This window comes from Parasteatoda tepidariorum, chromosome 1, assembly GCF_043381705.1.
Source record: "Parasteatoda tepidariorum isolate YZ-2023 chromosome 1, CAS_Ptep_4.0, whole genome shotgun sequence".
NCBI classification, from domain to species: Eukaryota; Metazoa; Arthropoda; class Arachnida; order Araneae; family Theridiidae; genus Parasteatoda; species Parasteatoda tepidariorum.
In genome coordinates this window covers 38,757,502-38,774,179 of record NC_092204.1, presented here as the reverse complement: position 1 = coordinate 38,774,179, position 16,678 = coordinate 38,757,502, and the positions used below count along the sequence as shown (strand labels likewise).

The 16,678-nt window shown below is 26.5% G+C and overlaps 2 protein-coding genes across 3 annotated transcripts in view; one reads left to right on the top strand and one right to left on the bottom strand.

The window, feature by feature from the left end:
- Window positions 1–1,120: 1,120 nt before the first annotated feature.
- Window positions 1,121–10,543, bottom strand: LOC107447017 (mitochondrial ribosomal protein L50). Its single transcript, XM_016061826.3, has 4 exons — window positions 10,136–10,543; window positions 7,818–7,942; window positions 3,883–4,024; window positions 1,121–1,491 (listed from the first exon to the last, which is right to left on the bottom strand). Exons 1-4 carry the CDS (start codon window positions 10,238–10,240, stop codon window positions 1,183–1,185), a joined length of 681 nt encoding a protein of 226 aa, XP_015917312.1. The 5' UTR covers window positions 10,241–10,543; the 3' UTR covers window positions 1,121–1,182.
- Window positions 10,474–16,678, top strand: part of LOC107447016 (transmembrane protein 161-like emei) — a 20,051-nt gene continuing 13,846 nt past the window's right edge. Inside the window, exons 1-4 of one of the 2 annotated variants that reach the window (XM_016061824.3) lie at window positions 10,474–10,642; window positions 11,785–11,831; window positions 12,626–12,726; window positions 15,187–15,288. In XM_016061824.3, coding sequence (XP_015917310.1) covers window positions 11,829–11,831; window positions 12,626–12,726; window positions 15,187–15,288 — 206 coding nt within the window. In that variant the 5' untranslated portion in view covers window positions 10,474–10,642; window positions 11,785–11,828. Of the gene's footprint in view, window positions 10,643–10,770; window positions 10,928–11,784; window positions 11,832–12,625; window positions 12,727–15,186; window positions 15,289–16,678 lie in introns of those variants that run through there. The other variant, XM_016061825.3, reaches the window with a different exon arrangement.

Below are 16,678 nucleotides of genomic sequence, written 5' to 3'. Positions count from 1 at the left end.
AAAACACTGATTTTTGAATATATAGTTGTGTGGATAAAAACTATTAGAAGTGTAACCTATTGGCTAAATTTAGATTTTGTGTTTCTATTTTATTACCACATTAAACACAAGAGAAAATCTACTACTACTAGGCTATAAAAAAAACTTAATTCAGTAAAAAAGGCATCTTATCCACATTAACGTTGCAAAAAGAACATAAAACATCAGTATCTTGGAGTGTAAAAAACATTCTTAAAGCTATGCATAATGTTAGACTTATGAATAGTACACAAATGCAAGTTAAATAATTGTATAATGCATACCAATTTGTCAAACTAATTTATTTGACTTTTAGGATCACAAAATTTAACATAACATAAAAGTTTATAAGAACCATGAAACTAAATTTTTTACTGTCATTATGAATTTAATTATTAAAAATAATTCATTGAATAAAATTATGCATGAGATAATAAGATTAGTATTAGTGCTCACAAATTATTTTAAATAAAAATTATTGTGAGATAAGGGGAAACAATGAAAAATTAATATTAAGGGGACTGATCACTCTATTGACTTAACTATGAAGGTTAGATCAGAATTGTATTACAATATCAAGTAATTGATTCCATCAGAAAAAGACTGTTTTCTTCAGTGAAATTACTTTTGTATAATCAGAATTTATTCTTCCCTAATTAAAACTAATTAGCATATTTTTAAGTGTACATCTTGTATTTCGATGATTGTATGTTAAATCAGTAATAAGATAAACCAAGAATGACTCTTAAATTGTTAGAATATCAAAAATGAGGCATTAGCATTTGTAACTGAAAATACAATTAACATGCAATTCAACAATAATAACTTTACTCTTTCAAATATTAATCACATCATATTTTATTTTACATTAAAATTATGAGCATAAATTCATTTTAGAAAAAAGTTTATATCAGCATTAAATTTGAATTTTAAAAGTCTTAATTTCGAATTGAAATAAATCATTCTAAATATCAAATAGTATAAAATTCTGTATTAAATCTGTCCTACTATTCTGCAATTAGATTGAATCTAATTTGATGCCTTTTCATTTGAATTTATTAAAATGTAGTGACATCAAAGTGTTTTAATTAATACATCACAATAAAACATGAACACATTTATTTATACAACTGCATATTTAAAATTAGGTAGTAATGAACAATATTAGATATTTGGCCATTCAATAATTTTTTCAAATTTTTCTCCAGTTTTAGTGTAAACAATTCTTTTTCGGCCAGGATATGCAGTGATGCCATCGAAAAAGGAGTCTGTGTCAGGGTTGAAAGTAGGAGTGTCAGACATAATATGCAAATTAGGAGGAAGCTTTTCATTGTCTCTCAGAAGTGCATCATAAGGCAAAGCTCCATCAACTGGCGTACTGAAGTATGTTAAGAGATCTTCTAATGTTTTCATCCTATGAAGCATTGAATTTGGAACATTTCTCTTGAACGTCTCTATAGATTTAGTAATTACCTATACAAAGAAATTGAATAAGCGTTTTTTAAATGACAATGTAGGAGCTGAAACTGAAAATATTATTGAAGAAGTTAAGTGTCTGATAGAAGACAATCATAGGAACAGAAGACAAAAAAGTAATGTAGAGTAATGAGACAATTTTAGACTTATTTAAAAATTGAGCTCTAGAATAGAATGGAACAAAGAAAATAAACTATTTTCTTTGATTTAATAACATTTTTAACATCTTTGATATAAAAAAAAAACATCTTAACAACATCTGTTCATCTTAACAAAAACTTGATCAAACTAGGTAAAAGTTGCACTTAAATATTACTAATAGCTTGAATCTTATCAACATCTTCTCATAAATTAATTTTCCTATAGTCTGTTTAAAATTTACAGCACCATTTCTTTCATAACTTAATTTAAATAATTAAAACACTTAATTTCAACTGCATTATGTGCAAATATTACCAAAGAGATTGCTTCCCTCTATAGGAAATTACTAAGAATCTTTTACATAATGGGAGTATAAATTAGTTCGGTGCATTTTCAAAAGATGGCTCCGGCTGTTATGAACGTTTCGTAGTGACAGCTGGTTTCTGTGATTTCAGAGAGGATAGACATCTGCCAATAATATTCAGTTTATATCACTTTGAGTTTCATACAAAAACCCTGTTTTCTACTTTGTTGAATATGTCAAATTTTGTGGTAACTAAGCAGCATTTGAGGAAGGTTTTATGTTTCTGCTTTAATTTTAAGAAGAGTGCAGCTGAAGCGCATCGAATGCTTGTAAAACTTTATGATATCAATGCTCCAACTGATAAATCAATGTAGGGAATGGTTTCGACGCTTCAAGAATGGTGAATGGTGTTGTATACTATGAGCTACTACAACCTGGCGATTCAAAAAATTGTAAAAAAATTATTTGGAAATGCCCAAATGGGATATTTCACCACACCCGCTGGACATTGCTCCTTCTGATTACTGGTTATTCCGATAGATGCAGCACGATTGGGCAGGTCACCGGTTCACTTTGTTCGCAGAAATCGAAAATTGGCTCTTAACTTGGATCACCTCAAAAGAAGAGACATTTTTTTGAGATGGAATTTGAAAATTGCCTGATAGGTGGGAAAAAGTAGTAGCCAGCAATGGACAATACTTTGATTAATCTTTTCATTCAATTCGTTCTAAAATAAATGCATTTTTGGCCACAAAAAAATGGACCGAACCAATTTGTACTCCCAATAGGATGTAACAAAAATTTGGAAACAATCAGATATCTCAAGAAATATACATCAAGTCGAAAAAGTGAAATTAAAAAACACATTCAATACTTTTAAAAGCTATGCAATTGTACCAAACAAACTATCGTTAAGTGCTGGCAACTTTGGAATCTTAAACCACTGACAGTTCTGATTTCCTAATTCTAATTATAAAAATTCTAATAAACATAAAAGAGAAAAATTCTACATAAATTGTTCACTTTTAAATGAAAACAATAAGTAAAAAATATAAAACAAATTAAAAATATAATTAAATTAAATTTGTCAAATACAGGGGTAGCAGCAAAGTTTTTTAAAATTTTAGGGTAATTTTAGGAACTTTTTTCAAAAAATTTTAGGGGTAATATATGATTTTGCTAGGATAAAAACAGATCACACGGTAGTTTATTACATAACAGAAGATTATTACAATTCATCCACACATATCATAAATAACTGCAAGTCATAAAATAAAGCTCTGAAATTTATTAAGTCAAGAATGAAATCTCTAAAGTGTAAAAATGAAATTTCAACTTTANTGTTAAGCCTAATTCCATGAAATTGCCGAAATATCAGCGCGTTGTTTAACATTGTTCTGTAGAGTATTTAAGTGACATATGTTTTATATATATTTCTATGGATACTTTATTTACTTAAGTTATTTCTTGTTTAAATGTATATTTTACACATTTTATTTTCATTATAGTGTCACTATCACTACTATCCGAATCTGTTTCAGAATCAATATCTGAAATATTTTGCATAATTTCCTCTATTTCCAGCTCAGTCAAAAATTTTCGACGCTTCGACATTTTAACGGTAAAAAGAAGAAAAAAAATCAAGCCTACAAGATCTAATTATCCACTGAAAACTAATCCGAAAATCGAAAGTAGCGAGAGAAAAAAAAAACTCCCTTGCTTACTGTAAATAAATATCACGTGCTAATTTAATGAGCCCTCATAAATTCTTATATTTTAGATTATAGCTTTTTTATTTATATTTAGCCTATAACTCTAATTTTTTAGGAACACCAACAAAATTTTATCAGATTTTTAGGAATTTTAGGGTTTGCACACAGTTTTAGGAATTTTATGAATTTTAGGGGGAATGCGACCCCTGCAAATATTTACAAGTCGAATACCTTATATTTCAATAGAAGATCATCTAAGGGATGATTTTTCCACTCTGCACTTAACTCAGAGCCAAATATTTTCTTACTAATGCTTAGAAGTTGTTCATCTACGTTAGGGGATGGTTGGTAGGCCTGTTGCTCTCTTGCAAAACTGAAATATAAAAATATTTATAAACGTCAAGTATTTTTTATACTATGTTGTTTATTGCCAGTTACAAGTTCTTAGTTAAAATAAATAAATAATGAAAATGAAAAGAATCTTGATTTATTAGAATTAAAAAACTTACTTTATAATAGTGCCAAAAAGGAACATTAATAATTTGTAAATTAGTTAAAAAAATTAATTAAATCTAATAATAGTACATGTAGTCCAGTATTTGAAATCATAAACAGTTTATTGTCTAAGACCACTAAAATGAGACTCAGATCATCAGAAAATAATACTTATTTATCAGGAGGACTAGCGATAAACTTGAACGAACTATAAAGAAGCTAAAAAAATGGTTAGCATTTATCCATATAAGTATCCTGAAAATGCAATTTTTTCATTAATTAAATTTGCACTGAATGATCTAATAATGATCAAACAATTTAGCTTAATGAAATAGTTATTAATAAAATCTAAATAAAAATATCAGATGAAGAATTTTTTCTTTTCCTTATTTATAATGCATTTTTTTATTTGGTTTTATATGCAGTAACTAATATTCAATATAGTTTGCATTTACCTTAAAACAAAGTAAAATTTCTATGTCAATTTAATTTTATAAAATTTTATGCAAACAGAAAAAATTTTAGGTTCATAAAAATTTCATTTAAAATTTAAGCTAACATGTCACATTGTATAAAAACTAATATGCCTTTGGTATTACTCAGCCAACTGAAAAAAGTAATTTATTTAAGAATGCTTAGGGTTTACATCAGTATGGAGACATGAAGAGAATTGTCGTCAAATAATCTACAAATATAGCGAAAATCATACGCATGGGCAACAAATTTGCTGCCTTGAAATATGCTTGGAATTGACAAAATAAAATTGAAAAAGTTTTTTGCATCAAATTCCATGCATTAAAAAAAATTTGTTGTACTAATTTTATTGTTCTATGCGTGGTATTCAAATGTAATAACTGAAAGTGTCTGGTACAAAATTTTGTTTAAATTAAATGTTGAAATTTCAAATTTACATGTTTGGTTATGCTTTGCATTCATGTACTGACAGTTTTATTGTTCATCAATGAAATAATATTTTTTGAATTGATTTTATTTAAAATTTTATAATTTTTAGATAATTAATTTTTAATATGATATTTTATTAGTTATTATTTTCACCATTTTTCTCATTTATATACTATTTATCTGGTCTCAGCCTTTTAATTTCTATGTTGAATCTATTTATCAATATTATTTGACTTTTTTTTACACTTAATTTTAATAAATACTAATCTTTAATCACTGCGGGGTAATAAACCAGATTAGTTTTAGGGTGTTATAGATAACAATAAATAATTTTTGATGCGCACCATAACATGAATTATGTAATTTCGAAGTCCGATTTTTTTTTCTTTTCAAGTTTGTCTACCATGTTAAATTTTTGGACCACTAAATAAATATCTAAGTGGTCCTATTGGACCACTAAATTTTTATTGTTGGGATGTACTCTAAGAATGTTAAACACTAAATAGTTAAGGAATTGCTAATGTAACAAATAAAAAAAGTACCAAATGTAATGCAACAAAAAACAACATGAAGATGAAAAATTGAAAAATACAATTTTAAAAAAAAGTCTCGCTATCAAAATAATATAGTTAAGACAGCTTATAAGAAAGGATTTCCATTTATTAAAATACCAAATAATTTTTATTGCAAACTTTACAAGTTATAGAAGAAAAGTAAAAGTTTTTTGCTTTTCTGATTTTTTTTTATTTAGCAATAATAAAAAAGCAAAAGAACATAACTCTCATCACTTTAATTTTCCTCGGAAATTCAAAAAATGTAATCAAAAACTTTGATAAGAGTCATTGTCTTCTAATTTAGTTAATGTTAAAAAAATTAAAAGAACACATTACATTTGAAGCAAGCTAATCCTCTCATGAAATCTGCCTAAACAACATTATACAGCAAAAAAAAAAAAAAAAATTTTTTTTTTGATTTTTCAAAAAGCATAAATTTCAATTTATGCTAAGAAAAAAAAAAAGAAAAGGAGAAAGAGAAAAGAAAGAAGAAAGAAAAGAAAAAAAAACCCAACTAGGATAGATTTTATATTAAACTAAACATGTCTCAGATTATTATGTTCAAAGCATCTAAAATATACAAATTTCTTTTCTAGAATAAGACAATGATTATGTTACATATAAAATGTGAAAAAAGATTACCATACATATACAAAAATAAAAAAAAAATATGTATTACACAAACACTATAAAACTTAAATGGAAAAATAATGATAATAAGAGATATTTCTTCTTAAAACAAAACTAATCTAAATATTAGCAAATATTGCACACAGAGTAGTTGATTAAATCAATTAAAGTTTTTTTTAAATATATAAAATTTATTTATAATTTTATATGCATTACATTATACAAGTAATTAATTTATGTATGCCATTAATTTATTATGTTATGTAATCAGCGAAATAGCAAATTTAAAAATATTTAATAACTGAAAATAAAAAATCATACACCTGCATATCAGAAATTTCATCAAAGGAAGAACAGAAAAACTGACATTTTTTAAAACTTTATTATAACTTATACTTTTTTCATAGTATAATTTCATTTCCATCNATGCCATTAATTTATTATGTTATGTAATCAGCGAAATAGCAAATTTAAAAATATTTAATAACTAAAAATAAAGATATTTAATAACTGAAAGAACATTAATAACTGAATATGAATTATGTAATCATACACCTGCATATCAGAAATTTCATCAAAGGAAGAACAGAAAAACTGACATTTTTTAAAACTTTATTATAACTTATACTTTTTTCATAGTATAATTTCATTTCCATCAATTGATCATTTAATTGCTTCGAGAAAAATTTCAGTTTTGATAGTCCAATACTAAACTGTTTCACAATTAATCCCATATATTTATTTCATTTTTAAAGGTTTTATATACGTCGTTCTAAAACCTAAAATTTAAACAAAGGAGCATTTACTTTTTGAGAAGTAAAACACAAATGGAAACATAAAAAATCTAGTTAACATTACATAAGGGTAGGAATAAAAATAATTCTTAAAGGGACAAAATATGCATTTTTAAGAGTTGAAGAAATAAATAAAAAATATTCTATCCATTGAATTTTCAAATATTTTTAAAGTTCATTTTTTAAAATATTTTATATATTTTTTAAATACAGTCTTTGGAATTTTTTTTTCAAATGAAAGTGATCAAATTCTCCATTTTGATTATGAATATAAGATAAATGTTTGATACTCAGAAAGGGATTAATTTGAAATGTTTTTAATGTATTCTTAAAATGTAAAAACTCAAATGAGAAACATAATTTTAATTGAATAAATATCAGTTTTCTAAGTCTTATGTTAAATTAGCATCATTTTTTGAAGCAAATAAGAAATTATATTCAAAAGAAAGAAATTACCAAACTTTTTTTTAATACAGATTTAAATCATTATAACTCTGATTACATTCTCATTTCAAACAAATTTTTTGAATACATTTATAGCTCAATAAGTTTTATTAACACTATAATGTCATTAAATATATAAACATAAAAACGATTTAAGAGTTATATAGACTCAAAATTATACATTACTGCAAGAGGAGTAAATTAGCTTTTCTTTAAGAAATGTAATTTATTAAACATGTATCCAGAGGAAAATTCTATTTAACTTTAAAGTCTTATTTGAAAATTATGATCTTCATTGCCGAACTCTGTAAATAAATAGCTAAAAGAAAATGGTAAACTTTCTCACCCTCTGTCTGAAATAGACTGAGCCATAGATTGAACCTCCTTCTTTGGTCCCAAGCCATAATAGTAAGGATCTACTAAGTCTTCAGGGCGTTTGTATCGCCTAGCATTCTTAATTTTTCGTGTCCCCTGAAAAAAATAAACTTAAAATGAAAGAGCAGGCCAGTACTTATACGTTTAATTCAATGGGTAATAAACATCAGCCAATGGAGACATTTTTTATTCTTATAGAAGACAGAGTTTTAAAGTTAACAGTACTACTAAACTACATTCTGTTCAGCAAGAATGTATAGTGGGAAGTAAACAGCAAGGTTTGCTGCTTATTGTTTATTTCTGTCCATTCCATGTGAATCGGTGATTCTTTTTGCATTGACTGATTGCTAGATTAACACTGTTTGTGATAACATTGGTGCTAGTCAGCTAAAAGAATTGCCAGTATCAGGCAGCTTTGTTAACTTTTGTTCTATCAGTTCTTGTTATACAGAGTATAGGGCTTACACTAAGCAGAGATGTTTAAAACCAGAAACTTTCTGCATATGCAGAAAATGATCTAAAACCTTTAATTCAGTGCATTGTTATTATTAAAAATTTCAGGATAAAATAATATTTAGGTAGCACAAAAACATGATTTATTAAATTAACACTTTCATTAAATTTTTATATCAAGTACTTCAAATGATATATGGAAAACAATAAACTTAATATTCTAACTAGCTATTCATTTCAATAGGTATTAGGTAGATATGTACTTTATTTACATTGCACTAGAACTGCACAATGAGCTATTGGCAACAGTCTGGGAAACACCCCTGAGGATGAGCCAAAGACATGCCATTGCAATTTTAATCGTCTGCGGACGGGATGGCTTCCCTGCTATGTTATGTTAGTCCGACAACCTGAGCACAAAGTCGAGCACTGTACAGTAGAACAGTTTTTTTCTTCAAAAAAAAATAATCAATAAAAAACACCGTGCACTCTTAGTCCCTATGCAGGCTGATCAAATCAAAGAGGTCTCCCACCCGCTTTCTGACAGTATTTACTAAACAAAGTGTGATCATTTACTAAACGCCTGTGATGCTTGACTTTGGTGTTCTACTGGGAAAAACGCATCTTTATGATCAGTCCACTGAGGGACTCATTGTAATAGAATGTTCATTATTCTAATCATAATTAGATCATATTCATAATTTATTATTTCAATGATTACAACTTATAAAAATATTTTTTTAAAAAATGCAAAACCTTTCAAGTTTTTTAATATAAAAAAAGGGATTCTCCATATTGTATTTTGGGTAGAAAAAAATTGAAGTTTTTAGTGCTTTTTAAAAGGAATCTGTGGATTTTAATTAGAGATGGCAGATTCTCAGGAAGATTTCCATATTAGTAGCGGTTTACACCAAATGATTGTGGTTGAGTGTAATGAAAACAACACTATACATTTTAGTTTAATAAGTACAGTATAATCAGTGAAAAAGGCATTATAACGTATTCTAAGTAATAACATACTCCAGACTTTAACTTCTGAGGTTAATGCAATATTGAGCAATAAAAATGCAATATTTTGAACCCTAGAAACAAAAGATATCTTTAAACAGAGAATATAAATTTCCCTATTCCATCAAAAGTAAAACTATCTACCATCAGTAACACATCATGGTATGCATAATCATCAAGATCTAGTATTAAAATATTAAAAAAAAAATTCTGAAAAGTCAATTATAGACTAGAATGCTGTGTTGCCCTCACTGTTTGAGAACTGAGGGTCAAAAGAGAGCATTTAAAGCCCTTAGCAATCCAAGAAATTAAAAATTATATTTTGCTATAAAATGTAATAAACTCTTTACTTTAAATACATATCATATTGATTCTACTATAGAGAAACTAGTCTAAACATAGCTTTTAAAATTAATATTTTAAATACTACTATAATTTTTGCTAGTTTTAAGATTTAACCAAAAAATATATATTTAATTGAAAATAAAAGAATTACTTTTTTTACTTGTTTTTTTTATATCATTCTTGACTTATTATTACTTTCCAGTTTCAAGGTTTACACGCGGTTAAAAATGTAAGTTTTTGGTCAAACTTTGTTGGTTTTAAAGGCATTATAATGTTTTTGTCGGCCAAATTTGTTTTTAGCTTAAATTATTAAGGATCTTAAGATTTTCACTGGTTGCTCCCCTCTCTAATCGAGAGAAAACTACAAGCGCCTTTTGATTTAATTGAATCAAAATATTTCTCTTAACAATATTTGAAGAGCTAATTTTAAAATTTATCTAAGCTCCAAAGAATCATAAAGACAGTTATTGAAAGAAAACTTACTTTTGTAGGAACAGTAACCGGAGTTCTGACCGAAATTTTATTGATATTGTGTGCAGCTGCATTCAAACAGCGATTAAATATGCTACTAAAATTTACAATATTCATAATAAAGCAGTTTATTTACTGTTGAATCAATTAATGGATTTTGTATTTTTCAAAGTGAAAATTTTAACTAAAAATTCATTTCAGCTTTTATTTACACATTTTTACTACACTGCGATTCATTGATTAAATGATATTCTTATATAAACTGTTTCCTCTTAAAAAGTCTGAAAAGTTCATTCTGTTTAAAACGTATAATCAGTTTACACTTGTAATATTCAAATTTAGTATATGTGAACTCTACCGACTTTAAAAATGCTGATGGATTAAGATCGCGTCAGTTTAAAACTGTACTTTAGAAGCATCATTGATGGTTGATATTGACTTGTTTATTTTAAGAATAAATCAATCATCATTAAAGTGAGGAGATTTTTGTGAAGAGAAGCCGGTGAATAATATTTTTAGGTACGTATTTAAGCCAAATCTAATAATTTTTATTGGGGTTATTTATTATAATCTAGAAAATTTCCCCCGAAATTATGAGTTTGTTTGTTTAAATACGAAAATCACGAAGAAAGATTTTAGCAGAGCTTAAAATGACCTAGATCTAATTTTAAAGTTATTAGGGCATTCTTCTTTTAGTTGAGATTGCTGAAATGGTGTCTTATTACTGTACTCATTACTATACACATTTTAATCACTACTTGCAGTAGAAATTATTAAACGGATTTATAGTTATATAGAAAAAAGGTATTCTTTAAATTTAATTAAAAACTATTTAAAGCAACTTAGATGAAGATATTTAAAAGTTATGATAATCCCCCCCTATTTGATCTATAAGGGTACCGATTTGTGACTGAATTCTTAGCTTTAAATTTGTAACTGTATATTTATGTATAGATGAATGATGAAATATATAAGGAAATATGCTGAATATAATTTAAAATATATTTTTTTTGTTTCAAATTAAAGAAGTTTTACACATAAAAATTGATATAAATGTTATTACAAAATTCTAAAACATGTTGAAAATTTTGAAAAAGAAAAAAAAAAGCTATTTTAACTCTGTGAGGAATGTATGTAAGACTGCTAATTTTAATCTGCCTTTCTCTATGCTGTATTACTATTTGAAAGCTAAAATTATTTCATGATACAAGGATCATGAAGCACAAATAGTTTGGAATAGTTATATAGCCATAGATGTTTGTCCCAACTACAATTGCCAAGATGCCAAAGAGTTTTAAACTTGCAAATTTAAAAAAAAAAAGTGGAATTTTTCACTAATATATTCACAGGGAGGAAAATCAGATAATTTAAAAATTTGAGTAGATAATACAGATTGTTTTATTTTATTTATTTACTTATTTATTTATTTTTTACGAAACTCATGTTTTGAATTGTTTTCAAACAAGGATTGTCTAGTTAATTGTTCAATTTCAAGCTTGTTTTTCAGTAATGAATTTAAGTAGCATTATTGTGGCTTAGATTTATTTCATAATCTATGAAATTAAGATCATTTCCGAATCATAAATCATTTGAAAATAAAAATTTGAAGACTGTTAGAAATAAGCTAAATATTTTATTTGATATATTTATTTATTTTTTAGAATCATTCCATTGAACCAGCTATTAGTTGAACCTTCAAAACAAAATGGTAACAAAAATTCTTTACATATTTCCAAAAATTTCTATATACTCAGTGCAGTTTTTTTGTATTCATATCTTAACTATTTTACTTATTTTCAAAATTGAATTACTAAGTTTGCAAAAGTTAAAGCTGATTAAAAAATAAAATTTATTTATAATTGTATTTTCAACTATTATAAGAAGTGAGCAGTTAATAAAATAAAAATTATCTCACTTTTAATTTCTTTTAATCTGCTGATCAGAATTTTGTGTCGTAATTGAAATTATTTATTACTTATTTAATGGTTTAAATGGTTCACTTTTAATATGGTAATTAATTACGATATTAACTTAAATTAAAGCATCAAAAGCGAAAACTTATTTTCTTACCTAGTTTTACATTAACAAAAAATTTATAGATTCAAACGATTGCTTTATTAATTGATTATTCATTTTTATTTATGAAATATCACTAATTTTTAATTTGCACCTTACTGTCATTTATTGTAGTTAAATTATTTTTCATAATTCTACAAATGAATGGTTTGGGTTGTTATGAGATTCATTTTGTGAAAATAATTCATTAATCAGAAATATGTAAATTTGCATTTAAAAAACCTAACATACATGCATTTAGTAATTATTTTTTTATAAATAGATCAAAAATTTTTTTTTATATCTCAATGTCAATTTCTATCTTAAAAAAAAAAATTATTATTATTTCTAAAGTGTGTCCTAAAGATATGCATCTGTAGATATGTGTAAAGAAAAATTTATATTGTATATTTTTTTATGTGTTTGATTTTTATGACCAATTTTTAGGCTATATTTGGTGTTCAGCTGGTTGTAACAATGATCATGGCGAGTATTTTGCAAAAAATTTCTGCTCATTTTTCCATTGCTAGATGGCTATTATCTCACAGGTAAGAATATAATATTGTTTGTAAAATTTGACCTTATAACCATTTTGCAAATTGCATATTGTTCATCAATATATGTTATATTTTATTGCTATTCAATATCGTAAATTTATTTCAACCACCATTAATGAGTCGGTTCAAGTAATTCATCAATCTAGTTCATATCTTATTAATATATTTTGATTTGATCTGCAATGGTGAATTGGTAAAAATAAATTCTACTAATTTATCAGACTTCTTTTTATGTTTTGTTCTCAGACAAAAACTTTAAAGTTACCATTGCCACAAATTTTTAAAATCTTTACCAGAAGATGCTTTAGAGTTTCACCCACTTTATTAAATTTCATAATTATAAAAACTCATGCTTCCAAGTTCAAAAGTCTTTCAGCAATTCGAGCATTTTTATATGTTTTCTTTATTTTTGTTATAATTATGAATTAAATCATGAATAGAAATGTTATGATCTTCCTTGATGCTAGAGACAGTGTCTCACAATTGTCGTTTTTCACACTCGGTGACATCTAGTAAAAAGTGGGCCAAGTAACCCAATTTTCCAATGGATCATGAGCTAACACAGCCCCCCAAAATTTCTTTTATTTAAGTTAATGTATGGAAACTGTTACCATGAATTTCACGGATCAAAATTGTTGAAGTGTTTAAAATTTCTTGCTCAATATTACTTTACAAATTAATTACTTTCCCTGATAAACTATGACTAAATGGGAATACTTCTACCTTTATCTTGTCAATATCAGAGCTGACAGCCCTGATTTTTTACAAAGCAATGTTCGTCTAATGAATTACTGTTCTTGCTACCTAAATATTTGTAAGAGACTGGTTACAGTAATCTCAATTGTTGTTTAAACTACTCATTTATGTTATAAAATAAATGAGTTTATGTTTGCACACATGCATGTAATATGTAATAATTTTTGATGAGTACCAGACTGTTATATCCAAAAGTATCATTTTGAGAAAATTGGTTTTTAAAATTTGAAACTTGAAGTTATAAAAAAAGTGTATTTAGTGATTGATTTTATGTATTTAAAGTAATTAATCATTACACTTATATTAAAATTAAATGTTGATTTTATCATTTAAATAAATTTTTCTTCATAACTGTTTGCATGATGCAATCTTAAAATATGAAATTTGTAATTTTCAGTTTTGAAAAATAAAGATTGTTATTAATTTTTTTAAATATATTTTATTAAATTTTAGCCATGAATTTAACTCATGAAATGATATTTTAAGTGTATAATAAGCTTAATGAAGTGTATTGTGTAGTGCTGCCTTACCCATATTCCCAGCCGCAAAAGGGATATTCAACACTGAATATAAAAAGCATATTATATATAAAATCACTTATGGAAGAACGTCACAGTAAATATTTGTTCCTACCAAAGTGGATATTTCTCTCTATTATCTACCATTTAAACTTTAAAAAGCTATGTGGTGTGACTTCAGTTCCAAATATAACTATTTATATTGCTAGTGCTATGGTAATTAGGATTAGTTTGTTTTTGAAAAATAAATCTTAACCCTCTGACTGCTCCATTTTTGGACCGAAGCCGCTTTAAAAATTTGCTTTACACTATGCGCTTTCCGCCCTTACGAAATCGCTTTACACTACGCGCTTTCAAATACAGCAATTTAAAGGACAACTAACGACATCTGTTGGTCAAAACGTAAATTAAACGTCTAATACCACTGAAACGGGGAATAAACGGGATGCGCTCATCAATAAAGGAAGAAAAACACATGCCCGCGGAAATCGCTGGATGAGCAGATTTTGCTACAATTTAGTTGCCCGTGGAAATCGCGGGATAATCAGTCAGAGGGTTAATAATGAAACACTTGTGGTACCTCTTTCTTTTTTTAAAAAAAAAGAAACTGTCCTTTTAAAAAGACACTAGGCATAAATGGGATATAATCTTCTACATAGGACTGCTTTTTATGCTAAGTATGTCTGCATGCTTCTTTGTATCTAGACATAGATGTAGCATGATGGATTGAGATTATATGTTAAATAGTGATATTTTGAAGATATTTGTTTGCTACACTTGGGGATAAATTTTGGGTTTTATGCCATTGAAGAGCTCTTCCCTATTATAAAGTTTAATATTTCATACAGACCTACATACACACATATATAATAGAACAGAACAGTGTTCCGAGAACACTATTTCTTTTGATATTAAACTACTGACCTCCTCAGTTTCTAATCTTTTTGAAAACTTAAATTTCTAGAATTGATTCAAAGGATAATCACTGTTCATACTTTATTTTAAAAATTATTTTTCAAGCTTTAAAATTTTATAGTAATTTCAATTTTGTCCTATAAGATAATACTTTTTATACATAAACTAAATGCCTCTTCGTTTAGTTGTTTTTATCAAATAAGCACTGTTTTTAATTCTTGTCATAGTTTGTAAGAATAATTAAAGCAAAATTGTTTTCTAGACTTATTCGTTATCTTCATCCAACTGATGAAGAATTGCTATCAGTTGCTGGCTTGCAAAGAAAACCAAATCTAGAGAAATCAAAGAAAAAAGGTAAAAATAGGTAAGTTGTCTCTAAACATACTTATTAATGTTGTGTATCTTTCATATTCTACAAGCAGTAAATATAAATGACAATGTGGTCAATACCATTTTATATTTCAACATCACAAATTCTAAATTTTGGCTGTTATCTAATCTATCTATAGAAATAAAAATAAAAAGATTTTGTGTAAATGCCTCTTGTAATTGCAGGACTATTTGTATTAACACTCTGAAATTTGGATAAGGGAAGTAAGCTATGATCCTAATGCTTTTTAAATGTCTCAAGTAGTTTCTACAAACATCAATATTCGAAACAGATAAAATAGAATTGTTTCCTTTTGTGTTGAATTATTTCTTTCAGTTTGGTACATAATTTTGTAGTATTGGTTTATGCTGATTGATTGATTTTTAAGTTTTCTTTAACTTGTTCAAAGAACGGGTATTCTGTTAGTAATAATTAGAAGAAAAGTTTGAATGTGAGGAAAATATGCCTTAATAAGCTCTTATATGTATAATAAATAATATATGTAATAAATTTTATAATGCCAAAATTAGTTTGTAATGTGGTCCTAAAACTTGAACTACAGTGTTAGGGCTGATTTTAGCTTCCGATCCCTCCCCCCCAAGTGAATTTTTTTTAATGAGATTGCGGGTTGTAGAGTTTGAGGGTTGTGTAGAATTAAAATTCTTCACAATGGATTATAATTTTGTATTGTTACAAATCAAACCGTAAACAATTCTGTTTTATGTATAATTTATTGATGTTTTGCAGCAAACATACAACTCTATTTAATCAAAATTGAATTTCACTGGTGGTCTATTGCACTTTAAATAAACAATCATTTTTCGAATCATCATGTCAGGGAAGCTCACTCAAAATAAACATGGGGTATCTATTTGAAACCATGTGCTAATTTTGTTTCAAGTTATGCTTTTAAAACCTGATTCTGTAAACCTAAATATTATAAAACCAACTTTAATGGAAATAGAAAAATTAAGTTATTTACTAAAATGCAAACTCATCAGATTAACTGCTTAATTGTGGGGAATTATGACTCTCATTAGTTGTCTGCTATTATTAATAATTAATAGCGTAATTGTTTGTGCCAAATAATGCTAAGTATAGTTAATATTTATTTAGATGAACTGAACTTTTAGGAACATGTTTTGTTTAATCTAAAACATAAAATCACTTAGAAGTGCAGCAAATAATATTAAAAGGAGCTTGATATTATTTTAACCTAATTTAATTATTTTTAGTATAAAGCTTTCTGCTTTGTTCCTGATTGTACAGTGTTATTTAATATCGATTTATTAATTACTGACTTTTTCTCCCCATGTAAAGAGTGGTATATAAAGATCTTGCAAAAATAAAATTTTAAACATTATTTTATTCCTATAAAGTATCA

Excerpts from the sequence above, each read along its gene's own strand:
- LOC107447017 (XM_016061826.3), bottom strand. The coding sequence starts at position 10,240 with ATGAATATTGTAAATTTTAGTAGCATATTTAATCGCTGTTTGAATGCA. Across the intron at positions 7,943-10,135 it reads CGGTTACTGTTCCTACAAAA|GGGACACGAAAAATTAAGAA; the intron begins GTAAGTTTTCTT and ends TATTTTTTTCAG. Across the intron at positions 1,492-3,882 it reads ATCTTCTATTGAAATATAAG|GTAATTACTAAATCTATAGA; the intron begins GTATTCGACTTG and ends TTCTTTGTATAG.